Source organism: Diadema setosum, chromosome 8 (genome assembly GCF_964275005.1).
Source record: "Diadema setosum chromosome 8, eeDiaSeto1, whole genome shotgun sequence".
Taxonomy (NCBI): Eukaryota; Metazoa; Echinodermata; class Echinoidea; order Diadematoida; family Diadematidae; genus Diadema; species Diadema setosum.
Genome location: NC_092692.1, coordinates 21019738 through 21044652, shown reverse-complemented (window position 1 = coordinate 21044652; position 24915 = coordinate 21019738). Strand labels below are relative to the sequence as shown.

At 38.3% G+C, this 24915-nt stretch overlaps 1 protein-coding gene across 1 annotated transcript in view; it reads right to left on the bottom strand.

Annotated features, from left to right (window-relative positions):
• Nucleotides 1-4889: 4889 nt before the first annotated feature.
• LOC140231376 (serine/threonine-protein kinase/endoribonuclease IRE1-like) overlaps nucleotides 4890-24915 on the bottom strand; it is a 43837-nt gene continuing 23811 nt past the window's right edge. The window contains exons 10-19 of the mRNA XM_072311501.1: nucleotides 24623-24909; nucleotides 19471-19688; nucleotides 18830-18959; nucleotides 16889-17045; nucleotides 15165-15358; nucleotides 13490-13628; nucleotides 12854-12981; nucleotides 8921-9044; nucleotides 6991-7058; nucleotides 4890-6057 (exon numbers count right to left, since the gene is read on the bottom strand). Coding sequence (XP_072167602.1) covers nucleotides 5809-6057; nucleotides 6991-7058; nucleotides 8921-9044; nucleotides 12854-12981; nucleotides 13490-13628; nucleotides 15165-15358; nucleotides 16889-17045; nucleotides 18830-18959; nucleotides 19471-19688; nucleotides 24623-24909 — 1694 coding nt within the window. The 3' untranslated portion in view covers nucleotides 4890-5808. The remainder of the gene's footprint in view (nucleotides 6058-6990; nucleotides 7059-8920; nucleotides 9045-12853; nucleotides 12982-13489; nucleotides 13629-15164; nucleotides 15359-16888; nucleotides 17046-18829; nucleotides 18960-19470; nucleotides 19689-24622; nucleotides 24910-24915) is intronic.

Here is a 24915-nt window from a genome sequence, read left to right as displayed (position 1 = left end):
ACTAGAACGAAATAATGTGTATTAACATAGACCATATAATATGATATATATCGCCTTATCTATCGTTGTAAAGTAATACTTGACAGTCCCTTGGAAGTTACATCTTTCCCTCTAGACAACATTCTCTCTCAGCTGTGTACTCAGGGAATATAAAACTCTGTAGGGATGTCAGGGCCCTGTTTTATCAAAAGATATAATCGATTATACATTTCCTTACCACACAGGCTGCAATAGACTTATGATAGAAATCAACTATAATAATCAATTGTAACTCTTTATAAAACAGGGCCCAGGACTGTGTTATAACACCTCTATAAAAGCAACATCTGGACAATATCAATGCCTAGCCATCCCTGTCTATGGATACATCATAAAGTACACTACCAACCTGGTTCATTCGAGATCCTGGCACAGTGATGCTGATAACTTCACACTTATCAATTTTTTTTTTTTTTTTTTTTTTTTTTTTTAGGCCTGAATTTGCACATACTTAAAATTCTCAAATATTTATTATTATTATTATTATTATTATTATTATTATTATTATTATTATTATTATTATTATTATTATTATTATTATTATTATTATTATTATTATTATTATTATTATTATTATTATTATTATTATCATTATTTCTTTTGCAATAAGACCAAATGGTTGACATTTGGGGCATGATTGCCTTTGATCTTGTGCCCACAAAATCCATATTTATTCTATGCTTGACGTACAACATCACAGGCGCGGTGGAGCACCCCAATTATCTCGCAGAAATCCATCGGCAGCCGAGCCTCATTTGCATAAAGTAAACAACATGTACTCGCGTAGTTGAGAAAAAGTAAACAACTTCTCAAGCTAATAACAATTTCAGGAAACCTATTTTCGGATTAAAATTGAGTTAGTTTGAATTTGAAAACATGTCCGAATATGCACATATAACATATTAAAGGATTTGACAATGATAAAATGTGAAATTTTAGCGAAAACCTGGCGAGCAAAATTACCAAAAATATGCCTCGAAAATCATCCTAAAATTCACGAAGTGTGATTGCGGAACAAAAGCGCCATTCAAACAAAGTACACCGAAATTTATTAATCTGCTTGCATTTTAAATTTCATACCATAATATTCCCGGCCATGGTTGTGTCGGAAAAAAACAGAAGGTGATGTCAAAAATGACACGAACGCAAAGCGTACAGGTCGGTCCCATGTATAATTAATCGCGTCACTGTGGCGTTGCATGTCACAGCACACACAACGCATTGCTGCATGCAGCGTGCGCGGCAGCAGCTCAGCAATCACCGCCGTGCGACACTCAGCAAAATTGACTGCGTCACATGCAAACCAACAATGAGCACGAAATCCTGAATCTCACGTACCACGCATGCCCAATATTACGGGAAAAGAAATGACGTCATTTTCAATTGTTTCGCCGACTACAATTTTCTATTCCAAACCCTGTAGAAACAAGTTGATTTCTCAAGAAGTACAGGTGGTACAAAGCGAAAACTTTCACCATATATGGATTGAGGCCTGATGAACTTATGTTGCCAGTTTCGGACACATTGGAGCCCGGCCATAGTCCAGTCGGAAAAAAACAGAGAGCATGTTTTGCGAGAGGTGATTTTCAAAACGCTTTAATATCTCAAGTTCTAGTGCAGCAAATTTCATAATTTTTTCATCAAAAGGAAGGTTTTTAAAAACTTAGATAGTGTGGGAAGTTTGAGTTTACTAGCGGCACGCATAGCGGCACAAGGAATAGGTAAAGATTTGACTTTTTCATGCACACAGTTTCGGGCAGCCGTGGATGCCCGTTGGAAATTCAAATAGAACGGGGCGATAATGAGATGCAAATTGGGGTGCTCCACCGCGCCTGATCAAAGAAGGAGAAAATTCCAACGATTACTTCATAGTGGTGAAGGCATACAGTGGTATTCATTGATGATTTCATCTGACTGATAACATCCAGCAAATCACTTTATATACACATATTCTTCATAAATTTACTTATTCAGAATCAAATATAAAACTTTTGCACGCTTGAGTTCTATGTTTGTTGATCTCAGATTACAGATATGAGATCTTCTAGCTCCTACACTCAAGCTGATTGCACACAGATACCCTCTGAATTTATCATGTGCAGGGCAGCTGCCACAATTGCCAGCACCATTCAGACCTGAAATATATCTAAACTTCTGCAATCTTATGCCTTTAACTCCCACTTTTCACCAGCACACTTTAATACTTGCTATCATGACTCTTTAATTACGGAGCTTTTGCAGTGCAGTCAAATGTATATATAGTTTCTGCACTCAACAAATGATTTTTACTATTATCATTATTTCAAGTTACTAGCAGACAATTCATACATCTATTTCAGTAATACTGTAAAAAATACCTTTAGATTTTTCCCTTTGTTAATACGTACAATCACCCTGTCACAGTACAAACTGTCTTCGGAAAAATAAATCAACCATTTGAATATATAGAGCTATTCCTCTTTTGTACACTGTAAGAAATCTACACTGGAAAGAGGGAGCACCAGATATTGTACACCTGCAAGTCATCAGCAGGTCCACGGCTAAGATATTTCAATCACATACCGGTAGTTCAAGTCCTTCCATCGTATAAAACTGTTACCTTGAAGCGCAAGGCACTGCTAAACTATGTTTTCGACACGTCCTACCTGGCATATCATAAAGTTGAATAAATCAGTTGCCAAGACAGAACACTTCACTTTCCAATATGTAGCAAACACTCACAGATTTGTGTTCCAGCATACTAGTAATAAATTGTGACACAAGTAAGACCAACATAATCTTCATTGTTCTTTCTTCAACAGATTTATGACATTTTAAATAAACACAGGGTGTGTTTTACAACAAAGATAAGAACAATTCTTTTTGAAATGATATCAATATGTACAACAACGTGAATCTCTGTGCTTCAAACAAATTAGGTTTGAACATATCTGTGAAATCATGGAGTCACCAGCATCTAAAATAATGCACATCCATACACTTGGATACAAATTGTCTGTTTACATAGACAAAGGTTTGGACATTGTTTTATTTTCTATGTATTGTATACGCCGAATATTTCGCGAGGTTTTTATTTTCGTGAATTTTGCGAGTTGGGAACTATTCGCGAAATTAAAGACATGCGAAAATATTGACTCTGATCCCTATGTGAATGTGACATACGCGTGTACATTTCTCCATTCAGTGCAGGACTCCACAATCGCGAATTTAACCACTCGCGAAATTCCCGATTCGCGAAAATTTAGACTCGCGAAATATATGGCATATACAGTAGTTTATGCCTTCCTCCCTTTAGACACCAAAATTATTCCAGTGATTCAGCCTTACACAGATAGTGTTCCTATTTCAAAACCACATGATTCAAATTTGTTATAAAATACTTTGAAAAAAAAAACACATGTCAAAACTATGAAAATTGGATGCACTTTGCAGAATTGTGAAAAAAAAACAACATAAATTTAATCCAACCATAACGGTGAAATTTTCAAAGAAAACTAATCTTTCAATGGAAATTTTAATTGCATATTTCAATTAAAAATTGGAAAGTATGACAGAAAATATTGAAAGTCATAATCGTGCTTATCACTACAAGGGGCTTTATAATTATGCTCTGGACAAGTCTCCGCCCCCCCCCCCCCCAACTCTGATACATCAATGTTGGCAAGAGCGTGTGTATAATACAGTCTTCACCATCTTTCACCATTTCTGTTGCAATGCTCATTCTATATCGATGATTTGTAAGAGGCATGACGTTTGACCTACAACTTGTACATAGGGTTAAAATGAAGTCGACTTTACCTTGCGCCTGAATCAAAATAAAAATTTAAGTAGGCTAATCATACTTCTCTCATCTCAATTTCCAGATACACACACCACTGTGCCATTGACTTGGAATAAAAACAAGAATGACAAAATCCCCCCTTGCGCAAATGCACATCAAACATCAGACCCATTGTCAGTAAGCACAATTTATGGAAAGATCTGCCTTTGTACAAAAAGCTGCCTTAACTAATGCAAAACATGATGCAAAGTCATGGGGATGATAAAACCATGACACTTCATTATATGGTCTTCTGCGAAAACCTCAAAATGGCCGTAAGGGTCGTGTGACTGCAAAATCACAAAGGGTATTCTTTTATTTGGTTCTACTCCACGTATGAGTTCTTTTCAACAGAATGGTTAATATAAATATGTTGACAAAGGACATGGCATTAAGTGACTACACTAATTGATGTCTGTCTATAATTTTGCTCAAAGCTTTTACTAGCCTGCGGTTTTCTCTTTCTTCACTCCATGATGAGACATAATCCTATCCCTCTCCCTCCCCCCCCCCCCCACCCCCAGTTACTTGATATCTTCTGCATTGTACATGAATGAGACAACTAACTCACATCAAAGGAATGTCGGTGCTTGGTCTACTCCGTAAGGGCCTATGCAACATATGACAAGTGAGAGTAAAAATCAGTCTGTACCCCAACTACTACCTCAAGGTGTTACTACAAAGTCCAAATCAACTTCCGTCACAAGAACAACAGTGCATCTACAACAAGCCATAAAGGTATGTGCATGTGTGCATATATATATGTATTTTTGAATGTATGTATATATATAATTATATATATATATATATATATATATATATATATATATATATACACACATACATACATACATACCGTACAATAGGACAGTAAATATCAAGTCATTTTACATTATCCAGTGGCGGATCCAGAGGGGGCGGACTGGACGCACGCCCCCTCTTTTATTTTTTGTTAAAACAAAAGATATACAAAGAAAAAAATGGGGGGCACATGTGCCCCCCCCCCCCCTCTAATTTTGTAAAGGCACCTCCCCTTCAAGGAATTCCTGCATCCACCCCTGTTTTCAAATGATTCTTTTGACATGCAATTTCTTTTTCATAATTTATCAGGGTACAAAACACACAAAAAAGAAAAAAATCAGCGTAGAAAATTAAATCACATGTCAGCATGAGAATAAGGCTACAGCTCAATGACCATTTTTCATTTGATCTCCCTACCAAATCAAAGTTATCACTCAGAGTAACACATACAAGCAATGCGTGAATAATACTGCTGCTATATTCAGTATCTACCAAGGCATGGTGTACATACAATACACTGTTCACATTGATACCTTCTGGCAAGACAACTTTTGTACAGTGTAAAAAAAAAAAAAGAAAACGACATGGACATACAACAGGCTTCCTTCACAAAACTGATGAGCTGCACGATAAATACATGTACATCTAAAAAGTAAGTATAATGCTTCTTGGCAAAAAAGGCACTGAGACAAATATATTTCCATTTCGTTCTCCAGGAACGTTGGGGGGGGGGGGGGGGTAAATCATCAGCTCCTGTACCTCCATTGAATCTCACTCCTCATCAAGATGATGTAATCAACTAGTCTGTCATCCCTCGCAGCTGACACAAAGCGGAATCTTTCCATTAAGGAGATTGCTAAATCAGCAGTCAGTGTACTCCATCGTGAGTTTCTTTTCTTGTGTTTTGTTGTTGCTGTTTTTTTTTTTTTGTACACTTGAATCTCCTTTCTCTTCCTCCACTTTCCAACTTATCTCCTTCCAATCAGCCATGGGAGCAGCTTTTAACATTGCACTAATTTGGGATCCATCAAAGAGTGGCACAATGTGACATGACAGAATCACCTCCTTCTTCCATATCCATTTTTCTAAAAAACATTCTTTATCTAATTCTTTCTTTCTTTCTGGTTGTAAAAGTTTTTGTCGTTTCTTTATCTGTCCAGACTCGTGTCGGCTTGTTTCGATGGCCCCGGCCCAGGGTGGTGGGGTCCCCCTCTCCCAGCCTCCTCCGCTCGGTGGTAGTACTTTGACAGCACGGGCTCCCCGCTGCATGCTGACATGACGGCGTACACGTGGGGCAGTAGGAGCGGGAAGCGCGAGGTGAAGTACTGCACGAACTCGTCTGGCACCTTGCCCAGGGTAGCCTTCACCTCGGGAGGAAGCTCACGATAGTGATGTTTCTGTCACATGGATTAATGAGGAGGAATCAGACAGATCCATCAAATGGAGAATTTGTCTCGTACATTCAACTCCTTTATACAACATCTCGATAGATCCTTGTCATTTGATTGGTTGTTTGTTATTGATCATTCATCCCATTTTACCATTACGTCATCATTCGTGCCATTGTGGCTCCACTTACTGTGCAATGTAAAACGTGTGCATTTGCAGTGTGTATGTGACAGTGCACTAGCTTAAAACACTCAATGAGCACTCTCTCGATCTCAGATCCCCCACATTTTCTTTTGTTTCTAGATTCACAAAACATCAAATGAAAAGGATCTATTTTAGGTGTTATATAAAACAAATCATACATGTTTTTCATTCGTGCAATGGACAGAACAATTCCTTCAATGAAAAATGTAATTATTGATCCATTCAACCCGGCTCCACCTCGCTGAATGGATCATTTCATCTTTCACCTCATGAAATATTCTGTCCATTGCACTCATGAACATTCATTATTTGTATACTTTTCTGGCATGTACATATCATGAGCTGGTGTTTTTATAAACTTCTGCACAATAAAAACAGAAATAATAGTAATTATTAAAAAGTGATATGTCACTTCAGTTCACAGGAATGTTTTGGTTTCTTGCGCAAGGTATGTGATACTGTAAAAGTGAATATTTCTGTGCAACTAATTTTTCACGCTTGGCCGTGGAAGAAGAGTTTTGTGTGTTTTTAATTCCGCAGAATCAAGACTTCAAGTACTTGAACATATGGTACACAAAATATTTGCATGCTTTTACTTTTGCGCTAGCTTCTGGTTGCGCAAAATGTGCAAAAATTCCAACACTGCAAAACTTTCCACTTTTACAGTATATCGGTGAAAATATAATCTTATCTTATCTACATTTGAAAGAAATACTGAATAAAATCAAAACACTTACTTTATTTCTCATCGCTCTTAACAGATCTCGAACAGAATGTCCTTTGTACGATCTAAATTTTCTTAAATCTGTAAAGAGGAAGAGAAAAAACAGAAAGTTTTCTAGGATAGCATAATAGGAAATGACAAACATCACAATTAGCAATTCAAAAAAGCTGACATACACACTACACTATATGCACCACAATGATGTCCTGTCATTTAATGAGCACAATCCCTGGAGTATACCAACAAAACATTGGAATTATCCCATTGTTTTTTAACTGTACAAAGCAACATCTAGCTCCATCCAATTTTATGACCAGGCTGAGTCAAACCCAAACATCCTGCCCTTCCCCATTTGATTACTTAGAATTGTTGTTGAATCCAAATCCAAGAACACTACCTCCTTTCTAACATTAGTCCCGCCTTTGTTTCTATAACCAATGTTTTGCCCAAGTGAAAACCTTTCATAAACATCAAGACTCCACCCCATTCACCCATTCATAGTATGTTATAACCAATGTTATCATGGATGTAAGATGTATGAAGAGAATTGTGTGATTCGAAAAGACTTGGAATCTGAAGCTCGAAGAGAGAGGACATGCTATAACACACCTCTCGAATAAACTACACTTGGAAATACACTTACAGCGTGTCGCGATACATATACATTCATAACACGTACCTCAGAATTCAACCAATCCCAATACACAGCAGTATTTTCCCACACATGCGTGTGTGTGTGTACAAATGTGTCTACATGTCGTCAAGTACACAACTGAGAGCATTGTTCATGGTTACAGCACATGAATGCTTCTTTAATCGTATGAATTCATTTTTTGTCACATTTTGTGACCCTAGAAAGAGTTGCAAATCTCACAACATGTAATGATTAATGCAATCCCCAAAGAGGTGTCCTGAATTGCAAAGAGCTTGAATAATTGATTTTGATTTCTTGAAAGAAAAATTTGGCCATGTAGATACAGATAATCGAATGATTGATTCCACAGCAACAAGTTCGGACACCATGCCCTAACATTTAACACTTCAGAATATCCCAGCTAGCACACATGTCTGTACATTCTGTTGCAACATCCCAACACGTATGTACTACTACTATGTGGTGCTCCCTCTTTCCAGTGTAGATTTCTTACAATGTATTGAACAAGAGAGAAATAGCTCTATGTGCACTCTTTAATGGCTGGCTGTTTCCATGATATGAACAACTCAATTACATCATGAGCAACAGCCATACATCTAGCATTACATTACATTCTGGATTCATTCCGCTGCAATTAAATGTCTGATATTCAATAAATATCCTTCTCTGCAAATATGGTACTACGGATTAACTTCACATTGACTCTCAATACTTAAAAGTGGATATCTTCGCATGACTAATTTTTCACGCTCGGCCTGTTTGGACCATTTTCAATTGGGTGGAGTCAAGACATCACCTACTAGAACATACAGCAAGCAAAACTATTTGTGTGCTTTCATTTTTCGCACTAGCTTCTGGTTGGCGCGAAATGTGCGAAAATTTCCACTTTTACAGTATTCATCACAGAGGCATCAGACATTGCTGACATGGATTCAAACCAGTCACAATGGGGTTTATCACACTTGCACATGAAATCAACTATGGTTGCACTACACATAGATCACACTTAAATCATAAACATATCTAGAAATATGCATATACAGTCAACCTTGCTTAAGTCGACCTCGCATAAGTCGAACAATACCCTAAGTTGAAGGCCTTTTCAAGTTTTTAAACCCTCATCAGTCAAATTTTCTCTTAAGTCGAAGCTATTTCTTCAGTCCAAATAGATTTGACTTAGGCAAGGTAGACTGTATTATAATTTGTTTGGGTGAGAACGCAAAGTCTGAGATATGAGAAACAATTGGTGGAATATTTTGCTTTCTACGGATTGACACTCCCATCTCACCTGTCTGCAGTTCTATTGTGATGTTGTTTCTCCAGTCTCTCCTCACTACCTCTCCTGCATCCGTTTCCATGGCGATGAGTAGCGGACAGTCTAGAGGCTCTTTCTCTATCCTGTCACTGACGTCCTGACAGGATGAAAGAAGTTAAAGTTGAACAAATGAAGGGCCTAAGATGGCTGTGCTCGTGGTGTGTAATAGCAATATAATATGGACTGGCCTTGAGGGGATACAACATTTATTGCCTGAACTGGAATTGTACTCTCAAGTCAAAGACGAGGGCAATATGATTCTAGTGAGGGCAATTAATGTTGTATCCCCCGAAAGTAGCCAGTTCATATTATCAGTATTAACAAAAATCAGACGTCTACAGCACACTCTTGAAAATATTGACAATTAACATGCAATCACATCTTAAATTGCATTTTACAGAGGGAAAAACAGATAAATTACAAGGCAACTTGTTATTATTGGATGTTGTACAGCTAGCCATCTCTTGCAAAATGCATGAATGCTTGCTAAGTGTGCAAACTCTTGCGCTACAAGTGCACTTTAGCATGTTTACACTTTCGATCCAACTTATTGCCCACTATTTTACACACATTTTGCCACTGCCTTATCTGAGCAGGCAATAACAAAATCAATGACCGGTCGACAATGAAAACAGTCAAAACTTGGGGAATAAAAAAATCAAAGTTGTCCTGCTCAGATGTCTCAATTGGTTAATAGTTGAAATTATCAATCTGAAAGAAATACTTATCATCATGGGTGGATCCAGGAATTCCGTAGGGAAGGCGCCTTTACAAAATCAAAGGGGGCGCACGTGCCCTCATTTTTTTCTTTTTAGGTGATCCGAGAATCCTCTCGGATCACCTTCTGTATCTGTACTGATTCTTTGTTTTTCTTCTTCTTCTTTTTCTTCTTCTTTATTTCTCTACAAAAGTTGTGTAGAGATTAGCTCAGAGAGTGCATTGCCTATGAATGTCAAACTTATACCATATATGTATCGTGTCCCAAAGACGACGAATCTAATAAAATCAAAGTGATCAGTCGACCGTGACGTCACTATGACGTCATTATATGAAAACACAATCTCAATTATATCTCAATTATGGAATGGAATTTTTCAATGAAATTTACGTCACATATAGTTCAAGTCAACCTGATTCTACTCATGTTTTCAAAATTCATCTATATACTTCAAACGTGCGCGTACGCGCGCGTTGAAATATTTGTATGCTCAAATTGAGCTCAAAATTTTTTTGCACACGTTTCAGACCATTTGGAGCATTTTTTGAAAAATTGAAAAAATCGGACGGACGCGTACGCGCGCGCACATATACGCACGCACAGCTCATATGCAATGAAAATTTCCCGTTTTTTCACTTTGATCGGATGTCTGAAATGTCAAGGAATATTTCTACCAAGTTTCAAGTCAATCCCACTCAAAATGACGTCATACGGGTCCGTCAAAGTTGAAATTCCGCGCGCGCGTCAATGGCGATATACAGTGCAACTATGCCAAAAAACTGCCAATTTTAAATCCGATTTTACTCGTCAGGATGGACGGTGACCCCCCATTTTCTTTACATATTCTGAAAGCTGATGAGTTGTACATGTCATTTCATGGGTTGGCGATGCTGAAAAAATGATTAAAAGGTATCAAATTTCTTAATAAAGTAAAAAAAGTAAATTTTCAAAATGACGTCATCAAATTTCAAGTTCATTCAAGCATATCTCACTTATTCTTTAGTTGATTTTCGTCCAAATTTCAATATGTTGTAGCTTATTAAATGGTCTTTCAGATATATAATAACAACAATTTAATTGGATGACGGCATCACCTCGTAAAAAGGGATTAAAGGTAACATTGTTAAATTTGACCAGTTTACGTGTTATCTCTATGGGAGTGCAGTTTTTCTGGAAATGAAAACTGACATGACTATCTTTATCGAGCACTAGCTCACTTATGCTTTGATGAATTTCTCCCATATTTTAGTATGTTGTAGCTGAGACTTTGGGCTATCGTAAGTGTGCCCTTCGTATTTTCATACGGAGTCGGCATCATGCCCAAAAACTTGGTTGAAATTAAAGCTTATCTTCCATGTATTTTCATATTCCTTTCTTTCTGCAACTTTCTTTGCAATAACTCAAGAAAAACAAGCTCTATCAGCCCAATATTTTGCACATGTTTAGTTTATGTCACGTACATTATTTCATAAAATAACAACTACTTGATCGGGCACCTTCTTGGGTATGTAAATTAGGGTCAAAGGTCAAAAATGTCTCATCCTGTATCTTGGTGAATACATGTCTTATCTTTCCCATATTTTGCATACGTAAAGACCATGTTACAAGAATCATTTCACAAAATAACCACTTTTTGCTAAGACGCCATCTTGTCTGTGCAAAGTAGGGTCAAAGGTCATATGTACTTCTTTCTTTATCTTCATTATGACGTGTTATCTCTATGGGAGGGAATTTTTCTAGATGTGAAAATTGACATGATTGTCTTTATCGACGACTAGCTCAATTACCCTTCGGTGAATTTCTTCCAGATTTTAGTATGTTGTAGCCAATGTAATACTCTTTAAGTTTTCTTCAATCAAAGTTTTAATCGGATGATGTCTTCACCTCGTGAAAATAGATATAATGTAACCTTGTCAAATTTAACCAGTTTACGTGTTATCTCTATGGGAGGGAATTTTTCTGGAAATGAAAATTGACATGACGGTCTTTATCGAACACTAGCTCACTTACTCTTCTGTGAATTTCTCCCAGATTTTAATATGTTGTAGCTCAGACTTTGGGCTATCGTGACTATACCCTGCATTTTTTCATACGACGCCGAGATCACGTCAAAAAACTTGGTTGAAATCAAACTTATCTTCGATGTATTGAGATATTTCTTTCTTTCTACAACTTTCTTTGCAATAACTCAAGAAAAACAGCCCCTATCATGCCCATATTTTGCATATGTTTAGTTCATGTCACGTACATTATTTCATAAAATAACAACTACTTGATCACACACCATCTTGGGTATGTAAATTAGGGTCAAAGGTCATAAATGTTTCAACCTGTATCTTGGTGAATACATGTCCTATCTTTCCCATATTTTGCACACGTAAAGAGCATGTTACAAGGATCATTTCACAAAATAACAATTTTTTGCTCAGATGCCATCTTGTCTGTGCAAATTGGGGTCAAAGGTCAAATATACTTCATTCTGTATCTTCGTTAGTGTATACGGAATTGGGTACCATAGATGGCAGGTCTGACTCCCTTTTCTAAATGAGAATCCAAACATCACACGGCCAATGTCCACTAAACACAGATGAAACCGGTATGGTCATGCCTATTGGGATCAGGAGACTCAAATCGTTGATTTACGAACAGATCGGATCACCTAATTTGTCAGTGTTGACAAATTCCAAGTCTAGTTCTTTCTTTTGTTTTAACAAACAATTAAGAGGGGGCATGCCCGGTATGCCCCCCTCTGGATCCGCCTCTGAGCACAGATCAAAAGTAAGTACAAACAAAAAGGTAGCATGCAAAAAAAAGTATCTAAATCATATTATGACAACTTGAAAGAATGTGATTTTATTAGGTTTGATTTGAGAGTCTCCCTAGTCAAATAACTTTTTTACAAATGAAGGTATTCCATTTCAAAGACACGCATTGTATGGTCCAGCATGTGCGAAAGAATGGCCCCCAATTTTAATGTACTTTTGGACCACGTTGCAGAACAGCAATTGATGAAAGAAGGCTTTCAGGAAGATGACACTGTCTACTGAAATGGATGTTGTATTCAGGGACAAAACTGTGGACACAACCTATAACAATTTGACCGATGAAAATAAGTGTATGTTGTTGCTCAGTTGTGATTTCCAAACATATCACTGGTATTCAAACCGGGGATAATAATTGAGGCATACCTGAAAGAATGCAAGTTGTTTCTCTGGACACCAGAAGAAGGGATGCTTCAATATGGCACTGGCCACCAACCTCTCCACAGGGTTGGCATGCAACATTTTGGTTAGCAGCTGCCTGGTCACTTCATCGCCTGCAGGGGTGCAGGGGGTGCGAAAACAAAGTGGTAAAAGTATGTTACTTTACTTGATGGAAGAGCTTGTCTCTGTACAGTTTTAAGAGAGAGCATAGACAACATTGCATGACTTCAGTCAACAATCATTCACAGTGTAGTCCCACTAATGCATATCTGTGTATATACTTGTCTTTCAGCTACCAAGAATGGGAGCTTTGGCAAGCAAATTTTTGGAGGATAAGATCTACCATTTAATATATGACTACAAAAATGTATAATTATGTATGTTCCCATGCGTTCAGGGTATGTCCACTTACCTTTTATACCCTGGAACTTCATATGTTAGACTTTTAGATTATGTGAATAAACAAGTCAGCCACTATCATGTTGGTCACATGACAGTATTTTGCATCTCTAAATTAATTTTCCCACAATGCATTCTGGTCTGCTGCCGATCAATGCTGGCATGATGCTTCAGTGTAAAATCCTCACACTTGCAGTAAGACTGTCTGAAATTCATTGGTACCTGACGATAAGTCATCTAGGTTGTATTCCCCTGACAGGATGTTTGCCTGCCTGTGCAGCGAATCGCCAAATGGATGCTTGCCATTGGACACGACATAGTAGAAGACACAGCCCAGAGAAAAGATGTCAACTGCTGTTGTCTGTGCATGAAGAAAGAAAGAGGAAAAAGGTATGGTTGGTCATGTGATGATCTCATGAAAACAGAATAACATGATGAACACATAGGTTCAGTTCAAGCAAGTGTTATCTTTGACATTGGTTTTACATTGTTGTTGTTGTTGTTATTGTTTCTTGCTGCTGTTGATGTTGTTTCAGTAAATGCTGACAACCAATTTTCTAAAACTTACAAAAAATTGTGAAACTTGTCACTTTAAATCAGTTCACAATCAGCTTCACAAATCACTTTTCCTTCCATCTCCCGACACCTCTTCCTTTCCCATATCACTTTCTCTTCCCTCTTTCCACCCCTCTCCCTTCCCCCTTCCCCCTTCCTCCGTCCTCTCTCCCCTCTTAAATTCCTTCCCCATCCCCTATTTGCCTTCCTCTTTCTCTATCCCTCTCCCTTCCCTACTCTCTTCATTGGTGGATCCAGAGGGGGGCACACCGGCCACGCGCCACTTCTTTATATTTTGTTAAAACAAAATAGATAAAAAGAAAAAAATGGGGGCACGTGCGCCCTCCTTTAATTTTGCAAAGGTGCCTCCCCTTAACGGAATTCCTGGATCCGCCCCTGCTCTTACCTCTCTCTACCCCTCTCCCTCTCTCCACCCCTCTTCCTCCCCTACCCCATTTTCCCCTCCCCTCTCCTTTCCCTATCCCCTTTACCCTCCATCTCCCCATCTCTCTACATTCCCTGTACTTTTAAGCAAGATATTTTTGCAGCATGAAATTTATGTGAATTGTCACTGGCATTCAATGCATATATTGCAGACAAGAAGTTTTCCATGTATTTCATTTTGTGAATCTTGGCTCTCAATAAATTTGCAAAATTGAAATGCATGCAAACATTTCTGGTTTTAGAGTACCCTTCCCCATCTCCACTCATCTCCCTTTTCCCATCCCCTTCCCCCTTCCTCTCTCCACCCTCTTACCCGTCTCCAGAGATGCCAACTTCTTGACAAAGAAAAACAGATGGATTATCAAAAAAAAAAATCAGATTTTTGATAGGAAAATCAGATTTTCATGAAATCTTGATACCATCACTAGCCCGTTGGCTCTGGGCAAGTGAAATGTCAGAAAAAATGTTTCCCTGGTAAGACCAGACATGTCAAAATGTTGCTACTTCATCAACATTGATGGAAAAATTATAAAGCATCCGTGCATTTCCCGCCCATTTAGGCTCGGTTGCAGGTATTTAGTAGTATATCTTTCTATATGACAATGCTTGTTTTCTGCAGTTTTCTGTGGTTGATATTGGCTTTATTTTACATTTTACTTGAAAGATGAAAAGTCGTACTTTCAGGAGGCAATATCGTATTATCGTATTTCACAATGTTTATCGTACTAAATACTATAAAATCGTATCGGTTGGCACCTCTGTGTCTCCACCCCTCTTCCCTCCCCCTATCCCTTCCTCCTCCTTCTCTCCACTCCTCTCTTTCCCCCATAACTTCCCCTCCATCCCTCTCTCTTTCTCTCCCTACCGTCCCTCCATCCTCTTTTTTTTTTTTTCTTACCGTTCTCTCTTCCCCAGACAGCATCTCAGGTGCAATCCACCCATCCGTGCCTGCGACCCCCGATCTCCTAGAGAATGACATCCGGCCCATGGCAAGCTTCTTGCACAGGCCAAAGTCGGATATCATGGCCTTGACCTTGCCATGCTGGTTCGGCTGAGAGATGAGGACGTTGTGGGGTTTGATATCACGATGCACTGCGGACAGAATCAAAGGCACACAAGAATGAGTACAATCTTTATGAATGTGAATTTATGAATTTATATAAAGATTTTGAATTACAGGGGGGAAAATAAACACTTCCAGCTCCATTTTGCATTAACATGACTAGAATTAAATGAGGAAGAGAGGTTTGTAGTCACACCATGTGGATGTAGTCTTTGAAAGGATACACATGTTACTGCAAATTTCTCTTTCTCATGTAAATCACTATAATGCAAACTTTCAAACAAAAGCCCTCAGAGAATGAAGGGTTTAAAAAGATGTCACAGCCTCAGTGGGTTAGATCACAGACTTAATCACTCATGACAATCCTGGTAAGAGTCTCCTGGCTGCAGAACAGAAAAGAGAGTATCACTTTTGCCAATTGCCGAACACAGCACAGCAAAGTGAGAATGCACAGTACCCTTCCAAATACCGAGACAAACAAGGTCAGGCATTGTATATTAGATAACTTGTGCTGATTGCCACGATTGTTACATCGGAGAAACTAGCAGAAGCTTGAACGAGAGACTTAAAGGTAGGGAATCCCATTTGCACGCCTTAAATGAAGAGTTGTATAAATACAGTGGTATGTTGAAGAGAGTATCATTTTAGAAAAGTGGAAGGTAACATTTAGTACATTTTTTTGACCCTTAGATTTTGAACTGAATTATTTTCGGGGCTCACCGTAAATTCCAGTACATTACTAGGCTACCTTTGCAGACCCATGTACTGCATGTGTGTCCATCATGTATATTTTGTGAAGAAAGTTCATCAACACTTACAAACATTTCTATATACATTCTTGCCACACACTCTATATGTTATTACATCAGCTCTTGTACTTTTAGATTTGTGTTTATAGATCACAAATACAGAAGAATGCAACAAAAAGGCTTAAGTGTGGCTGACACACAGAACTACTGAGTAGTTGAGTTTTGTGCATTATTCAAATTTTAGATAACTGTTGACTTCCAAATTTCTAAGCAGTGGCCTAAGCAAGTCCCCTGAGGTTCATATTCAATGTTTTGCTGCATTTTGGGAGGTCTGTAAAAGGTATCCCCTACCTTTAAGGAACACAAAAGGGCACTGAGGCTCAACAACCCATCACACTTGGCGATAGCTGAACACGTCCTACAATACAGGGCATAACATTGAATGGGATGAGGCTGTTATCATTGACTTCGAAAGCAACTGGTTGAAAAGAAAAATAAAGGAATCAATTTGGATCAGAAGGATTAATCCAGCTCTCAATAGAGACTCTGGCTATACCCTCTCACCCATCTATGGTCCAGTGATCAACAAAGACAGGCAACGGCAGCAAGACAACACTTCACTGCACAAGGCTTGAGAAAGTCCTCAGGAGTAGGACGAAAGCTTGCCCACTACAATTAAAGGTTGGTAGAAGCTGAAACTTTTAAATTCACCATGAGTAGTGTTTTGATAAACCTCCCATATCTTCTTTGGGGTTTCAAAACTGTCAAGCTGCCCAGAGCAAAACTAGGTCCCTAATCATCAGTTCTCACCAATGTTCAAGGAGTGCAGGTGGGCCAAACCCGACGTAGACTGGTAGAGCAAATCCAGTGGGTTCAGATCCGGGAAGCGCCCTCTGTCGTGGACGTACTCCTGCAAGGTGGCTGCACACAGCTCCAAGGCGATGTAGCGAAACTGAAGATCTTCCTCCTACCAGGGGGTTGGAAATATTGGCAATTGCACTGAATTTCATACATACTTTTTGTCTGAATAATATAAACAGTCAACCTTGCTTAACCCTATTCTAACTGGGCTATTTGAGACCAAGTTTTTACTGGGGGGGGGGGGGTCAATTTGACCCCCCCTTCAGATCTCGGCCGCCGATCGCGCGATCACCGCAAAATTTTGCCTGAACATAGAGCCGGATGTCAACTACAAGATTACATGGTCATACAATAGAAATATGTTGATTTCATATTTTTTAATAAATTAATTACGCAAATTAACGCATGAAATCATATTTTCACCTATAACTCCATCAAAAAGACTGAAGGATTATTGAATTTTTGTGTCAGAGTTCCTCAAGACACATCAAACAATTTTCTTGTAAAAAAATAGCGCAATCAAAATCATTTTCTTTTGTTTTTTATTGTTTTGTTAATTTCTTATGTATTTTATTGTTTTTTCGATCTTTTGTTTTCTATTGTTTTTTTGCCAAAATTTGTTGGAGGCACTTTTTCAAGCTTATCTACATTAGAATTGATTTATTTCAATATTTAAAAGTTGAAATAATCTAATTTATATCAATTAAACAAGAAAACACAGTTTCCATTGGATTTGCACACGAAATCATGAATTTGAGCAGTTTTTGGGTTGACATGCATATGCAAAACATTGCATAACTTCAGAACGGTGTACCCGGACATCGCAAATTTGGTCTCAAAATATGCGGGAGACTTCAATGAAAAAAGTCATGAAACGACGCGGCAAAATCTTCGCGCATTGCGGAATCGTGGCGCGAAACGTCGAGGGGGGGGGTCAATTTGACCCCCCCTCCAGTTAGAATAGGGTTAAGGCTGACCTCACATAAGTCAAGTAATCGCCGAAGTCGAAGGTCTTTTCAAGTCTTTTTCTCTCTACACTCTATTGATTTTAATCCCCATTATGTCAAATTTTCTCTAAGTCGAAGCTATTTCTTCAGTCCAAATAGATTCGATTTAGGCAAAGTTGACTGTACATTTTGTGAGAGATATCATTTTACATAGATCTATTGTACAACAAGAGAAAATACTGGACCTGAATCTGCCTCCCATATACTGAACTCTATTTCTCCTATATGGACATAAAACCACTGTATACAAATGAACAACAACGGAAAGAAAAGGAGTACTGTGCAGTGCGTGGCAGAAACTTGATGCAAACTACAAGCAACATGTCTGCTTAGCTGAATGGTCTGAACAACTACATGAGATATAATCACTCCCTGCTTTGCTCAGTCTTAATCAGTTCCAAAAACTGATACTGTGAAAGTGGATATTTTTGGGGGAGTAATTTTTTTTTTGCACTCAGCGGGGCAAGATGAATTTAGCGTGTTTTTATTTCCACAGAAACAGGACACAAACTACAGGAACGTAGGACATGGAAAAATGTTTGCATCCTTTCATTTTCGCACTGGCTTCTGGTTGCGCAAAATGCGCAAAAATATCCACACCGCAAAAATTTGCACTTTTAGAGCAAGTGTTTTCAGTTGTACACCAAAAATCTATTTCAATCTATATAAAGCAATGTATGTTGATCCATTCTCATTTATGGGAAATTGACAAAGTTCTGTGGGTGAGAATCAATTACATTATACTCTCTCCCCGCGTTTCACTCGTCCTGGTTTCTTCACACAAATCAAAGTTTTGTTAATATCGATAAACATTAGACAGATTTGATCCCTCAGTGCTTGGTCTCAACAATCGAGCCAAAACAGGCTGGGACGGAAGACTCACCATGCAGAAATAGCGTATGACATTAGGATGCTCATCTGACTCTCGGAGCAGCACCACCTCCCGGTCGGCGAAGCTGAAGCACTCTGGCAGGATGCGCTTCACAGCAATGTCTCGATTATCAAAGCGACCCCTGAAATAGAATGTTAAGAGGGTATCTGTGTTACTGAGATTTCAGAGTTTGATCTATCAATGTTGCTTGGAGGGTTCATTCAGATAAGACCTTCAAACTCAAAATAAGGACACATAGTTATAAAATGGAATTAGAATTGAACTAAAATTTCTCATATCTTCAATGTTTATTCATCTATTTTTTTTTTTTTTTTTTTTTTTTTGGGGGGGGGAGGGTCTTCTGTGTGTAGTCATATATAAGAAATGAATGACATTTACCAAAATTTCTCTATGCAACAGAATGGTACATTTAACAAATCAGAAAAGGGCTCATGGAAACACTTGACATTAGCAATATCTTCATACCCAAAATGTGAAGAGACTCAGAATCTTTCATAAAATTTTCATGAAAAAAAAAATGTTACATCGACACCTAAGACTAAAACTGACAAGTAGGGATCAAAGCATGAGATGAAATTGCACTTGACATTGATCAGGGGAAAGGAAAGGACATTGGATGCCACGATGCTCACTTGAAGACGAAAGTGCCTTCACAGCCCTGCCCCAGGACATGCTTGGGGTCGAACTGGATCTTGCCGATGCACACGTAGCCCTGGGGGACGTCTTCACCGGTGGAGGAAGGCGGGGCACTCTTCAGCTCCTTCCTGCCTCCGATGCTGCTGGTGTTACTGTGCTGGCTGGACTGGGACGGGGGAGCTGAGTTGGGCGTCTGGGAGACCACAACCAGAGGCTTCAGAGGAGGAGATATTAAACAATCTTTGCGTTAAATCAGACACCCTAACTGGCTAAGAACCATAGCAGTAAAGATAAAAGAATGGAGTACATGCTGGCAAACATTCATCAACGATCAAGTACATACACCAGTTTCTTTAATAGTCCATCAAATACAAGAATTGCTATTATAACAAGAATGCTCAAGTCACTTACAGAAGAAAAACAAAACAAATGATACGTGATAATGCTTAAGAAGAAAAACAAAAAACAGGGAAACATATGTATAGTAAAATGGAGTTTACAGGGTAATTACATAACTTAGTGAAAGTTAGGGCCAATCATGCTTTTTTCATCCTCTCAATTTATGAAGAAGATGAAAATGTACAATTTAGGCACCCCTCCCACCCACTCCCGGGGGGGGGGGGGGGGGGGGGGGGGGGGGGGGGGCACACCTGATTCCGGCATGAATAAACTTGCAACTACAGTCATCAATGTATTTTGTAAGATTTGTAAGATTTTATTGACTCTATCGACCCCCTCTCGGGGTATGAGAGTACAAACATATTTACAATATATGAATACAAAAATATAAGTGATAATGTACATGTACGTGTGAAAATAACAGATATAAATAAATATGTTTACAAAACAAGGCGTAAAGGACGTTTAACTACTCTACCACTACGTGTACAAACATTCACATCTACTTTACTTTCTACAAAAATACTGTCTTTCTTCTTTGGTATTGAAGAGAACTGAAACATAATAATTCTGACAAATTTGGCTAGTTTTTTCAAATGGCAAGCATTAGTTGAATTGAATAATTTGGCCATATGTAATGCACTTGGTCTACTGGCCGTCAAGCTACTTGGTAAATACAATAATCTCTCTTTGTTGAAAAAGGGACAAACAAAAATATAATGAAATTCATCCCCTATATCATCGGATGAACAAATAGTACAATGCAATTCATCTGTCAGGCTTGCATCAAACCTGCCCTTATTAACGGGTAATCCATTAGATCTACATCTGAATTTACTTAATGTAATATAATCTTTCTTACACAAGACTTGTAAATACTTCTCTAACATCAAATTATCCTTAAACATTCTATAATTTGTACAGATTCTATTTGACCATGTTGCTGCTCTCCACTCTTGAATAAACATATCAAAAAGTCTAACTTTTGAGGTGTGTGAAATCCATGCAGCACTAAATCCACCCCCTTGTGCTAACCACACATTCCCTAGCCCTGCATAATAAAAAATATTTGCCATAGATAATAACCATTGTGATTTTGACGGGGAGTGTATGTCTCCTTGTAAATGCAGAAGAAATTTGAAAATGGTACATGAGTGTTTGGTTTCTTTTCCCTTGACTAATCTCAACCAGAATCCAATCATTCGACATTTAATATGGTTCAAAATTACTCCACGTCCAGTTTCACCATAAACCATACAATCAGGAGTACATTTGTTCACAAGCAAAATTTTTCTTAAAAATTTCCTATGGAAAATTTCAATTTGGTCTATGCACTCATAACCCCAGACTTCACAACCATAGAGTAAAACAGGTAAAACAAGATGATCAAATAGGTGGCACTGTGTGTCCACAGAGAGCTGTAACTTTTTAGCCTTGACCAACATGCTATAGAGTGCTTTTCTAGCTTGTGTGACTTGTTTAGAAATTGCCTTTTTAAAACTACCATTATAATTGAATTTAACTCCAAGGTACACAAAGTCATCTACAACCTCGAGTGGATCACCAGCATAAACGAATTCAGGAATTCTTCTAACCTTCCCACGGGAGAAAATAACAATTTTAGTCTTGCTTGTATTTACAGTCAAGCGCCATGTCTGACAATAACTATCTACAGCATCAAGAGCTTTTTGCAACTCCTCCGGAGTTTCTGCTAAAATTATTGTGTCATCTGCATAAAGTAAACAAGAAAGATTTAAAGCTTTTTTGACATTATCAGAATCCAGGTGGTAAGAAATCTCACTTTCCAAATATTTAAGTCCACCATATGAATTTCTTATGTATTCTTGAAAATCATTCAGATAAATGGCAAATAAAAGCGGGGAAAGGTTTTCACCCTGTCGTACACCAATGTTACAAGTAAAAAACTCTGACATCTCCCCCCTAACCGCCACACATGATTTAGCACTTTCATAAATATTCTTAATGACAGTAAACAATTTACCCCTAAGCCCCATCTTCAACATTTTGTACCATAAAGATGATCTATCAATTAGATCAAATGCTTTCTTGTAATCAATAAATGCACAGTATAAGCGTTTTTTATTTTGCAGATAAACATCAATTATAGTCTTCAAAACAAAAATATTATCAATTGTAGAATAATTAGAACGAAAGCCAGCCTGTTCTTCACCTAACATATTAGCTGCTTCGAAAAACTCTGAGATTCGATGATTCAAAATGGAAGTAAAAAGTTTTCCTAGACAACTGAGAAGAGTTATTCCTCTATAATTATCAGGATTTGTGTCTATACCCTTATTCTTAAAAATAGGAATGATAATCCCTATGCACCATTCAGTTGGAACAATACCACTGTCCAGTACCACATTAAAGAACTTTACCAACACATGAAGCATCTCTACGGGACAATTCTTAAGGAATTCATTTCTTATGAAATCTTTTCCACAAGCTTTTGAATTTTTAAATTTCTTAATCATTAATACCACTTCTTCCAAAGTGACTGGGGCATCCAAGGGACCATCTGCCTCAACAATTTCTGAAGTACCCATACTATCTTCCAGGCCTGTGGGCTGGTCCTCTTGGCTATTACCTAAACGACTAAAATGATTAACAAAATCCCCTAATGAAACATTTCCTGTTTTCTTTACTTTGCGTTCATTATTACTGTTGAGTAATTGCCAATATTCTTTCGGATTTGATGCCTGTAATGAACGGAGAGATTCATTCAAATCTCTATGAAATACCCTTCTTTTATGTCTTAATAAATTCTTATAAAGCTTTCCTGTAGACTCATAATGATTCAATAGACAAGTAACCCCTGACCTGCCCTGAAATTTAAGCTTCCTCTTTAATCGATTTTTAACATTCAAATACTCCTGACGGGCAGCTCTACATTCTGCATCAAACCAAGGCTGATGGTTGTTTTTATCCTTATTGACAGTCTCATTTTTGTTTATATTATGTCGAGATTGTCTCCACTTACAAATGCCAACATCTTGTGCAACACTGACGAACATATTGCATAATTGTGAGTAACAAAAATCAATACTATCTTGATTTGCATTCCCATCTAAACATTCCACATTTTCACACATTAGCTCAGCCGAGTCCTTGATTTTCTGTTTAAATATTGCAGCGCTGTCACTGCTCCACTGGAATAATAAATAACGTTGACTTTCATTAGGCTGTGAATCTAAAACTGCATTGTCTACTGCAGCGTTTTGAGAATTGTTAAAAACAGTGTCGACATTCACAGCAGATTTAGAATTTTCCGATTGCAAGGTCACACTGACAGGACAATGAACATCTGACAAACATTTATCAAATACATCAATACTGAAATGTGTAATGCTAGAAAATAACTGGCGAGATACAATAACATAATCAATGGTGCTACAACCACCATTTTTGTTGAAACATGTGTATTTTCCGACAGACTGATCTTCCCCTATTCTTCCATTAACAATCCTGAGATCAAAACTTTGGCACACATCAATAACAGACTTTCCATTATTATTTACATGGACATCAGTATTATAACGAGTAGTTGGAATATCTAGGCCATCAGTAGTTACATGCATATCAGAGGCATCATTACAAAAGCCTAATCCAGTCTGATCTGTCAACACATCCTCTACATCTAAAAAATCATCAAGCAAACCCGTCCTGGCATTGAAATCACCCAGCAAACAAAAGGGTGCATCATATCTACTTTTAATATCAATAATATCCTGCACCAGGTTGTCAAAAACTTCATTAGAATGGTGAATTGATCCCTCACATGGCAAGTACACTGCACCAACAATAAACTCAAAACCTAAAATTTTACTATTTACCTTGACTCATAGTATTTACTTAGCTCTATCACTTCTGGTTCTAGAGAAAAGGATTCTTAAAGATTCCTTAATGGGGGGCTCCCTGGGGAGGCTCCCTAGGGGCCCCCAAGTGGGGCATGGTGCCCATATGAACAAATTAAAATCCTAACCCTCTAGAGATGCTACCTACCAAATTTGGTGAAAATCGGTCATGGGGTTTTCAAGAAGAAGATGAAAATGTAAAAAAGTTTATGAGTGCCAGACGACGCACACCGCATGATGGACGCCGGACAAAGAACGATCAAAGAGCTAAAAATACACAAAACACCATGACAAGGAAAAACAGATGGCAGAGAGAAAAAAAAAAGTATGGTGTGTTAGGAAATCAGCAAAGGCAATAAGAGACTTATCCAAGCAAATTCCCCTATACTGTATGTCCCAAAAAAAATGACAACAGGACCCTCCGCAATGATAACTTTAAAAATAGTGAAACGATCCAAATACAATTTCAGGGTATGAAACTACAACTCAGTGCCCACATCTTGCAGAAAACCCCATTCAATTTGCTTCAGTGGTCAAAGAGAAATGAGGAATTTTGTAGAGCACGTCAGGAATCTCTTCCCTCCAAGTTCTGTCTATTGTGTTCACACAGTAATATGCAGTAACAAGAGCATCCAAGTGCTAAACTCGGAAGAATCAGACTTATGATATGCTTTACAATAGTCCATATTTCTCTGTGACCACTTAACCAAATTGAATGAGGTTTTCTGCAAAATAGAGCTAAGATGCTATGTTTTACGACCCTGAAGTAGCATTTGGACAATTAAATCATATTGGGTGTTATCAATGCGAAAATCCGATTACAATTTTTTGGGGGACATACTGTATATTAGATGAAAATTGTTAAGCTTAATACCTTGGGAAGAAAGTACAGGATGATGGCCAGTCCTGCCAAAAGGGTGAAAATACCACCCATGAAGACAGCCTCACTGCGGTGGATCCAGGAGAGAGCCTCCGGAGGACCGGTCCTCGAGTCTGGGGGAGGCAAAGGGGCTGGGGCTGGGGCTGGAGCTGGGTTGTGGGGTACAGGGCGATGGGCAGGCAGGGGCGTGGCGTGGATGACAGGGGTGTTCATATCGGGAGGTAGACCAGCGGGGGGAGATGGGCGGATGACGAGGGCATTGTCAGGCACCTCATGGTAGCCTGGTA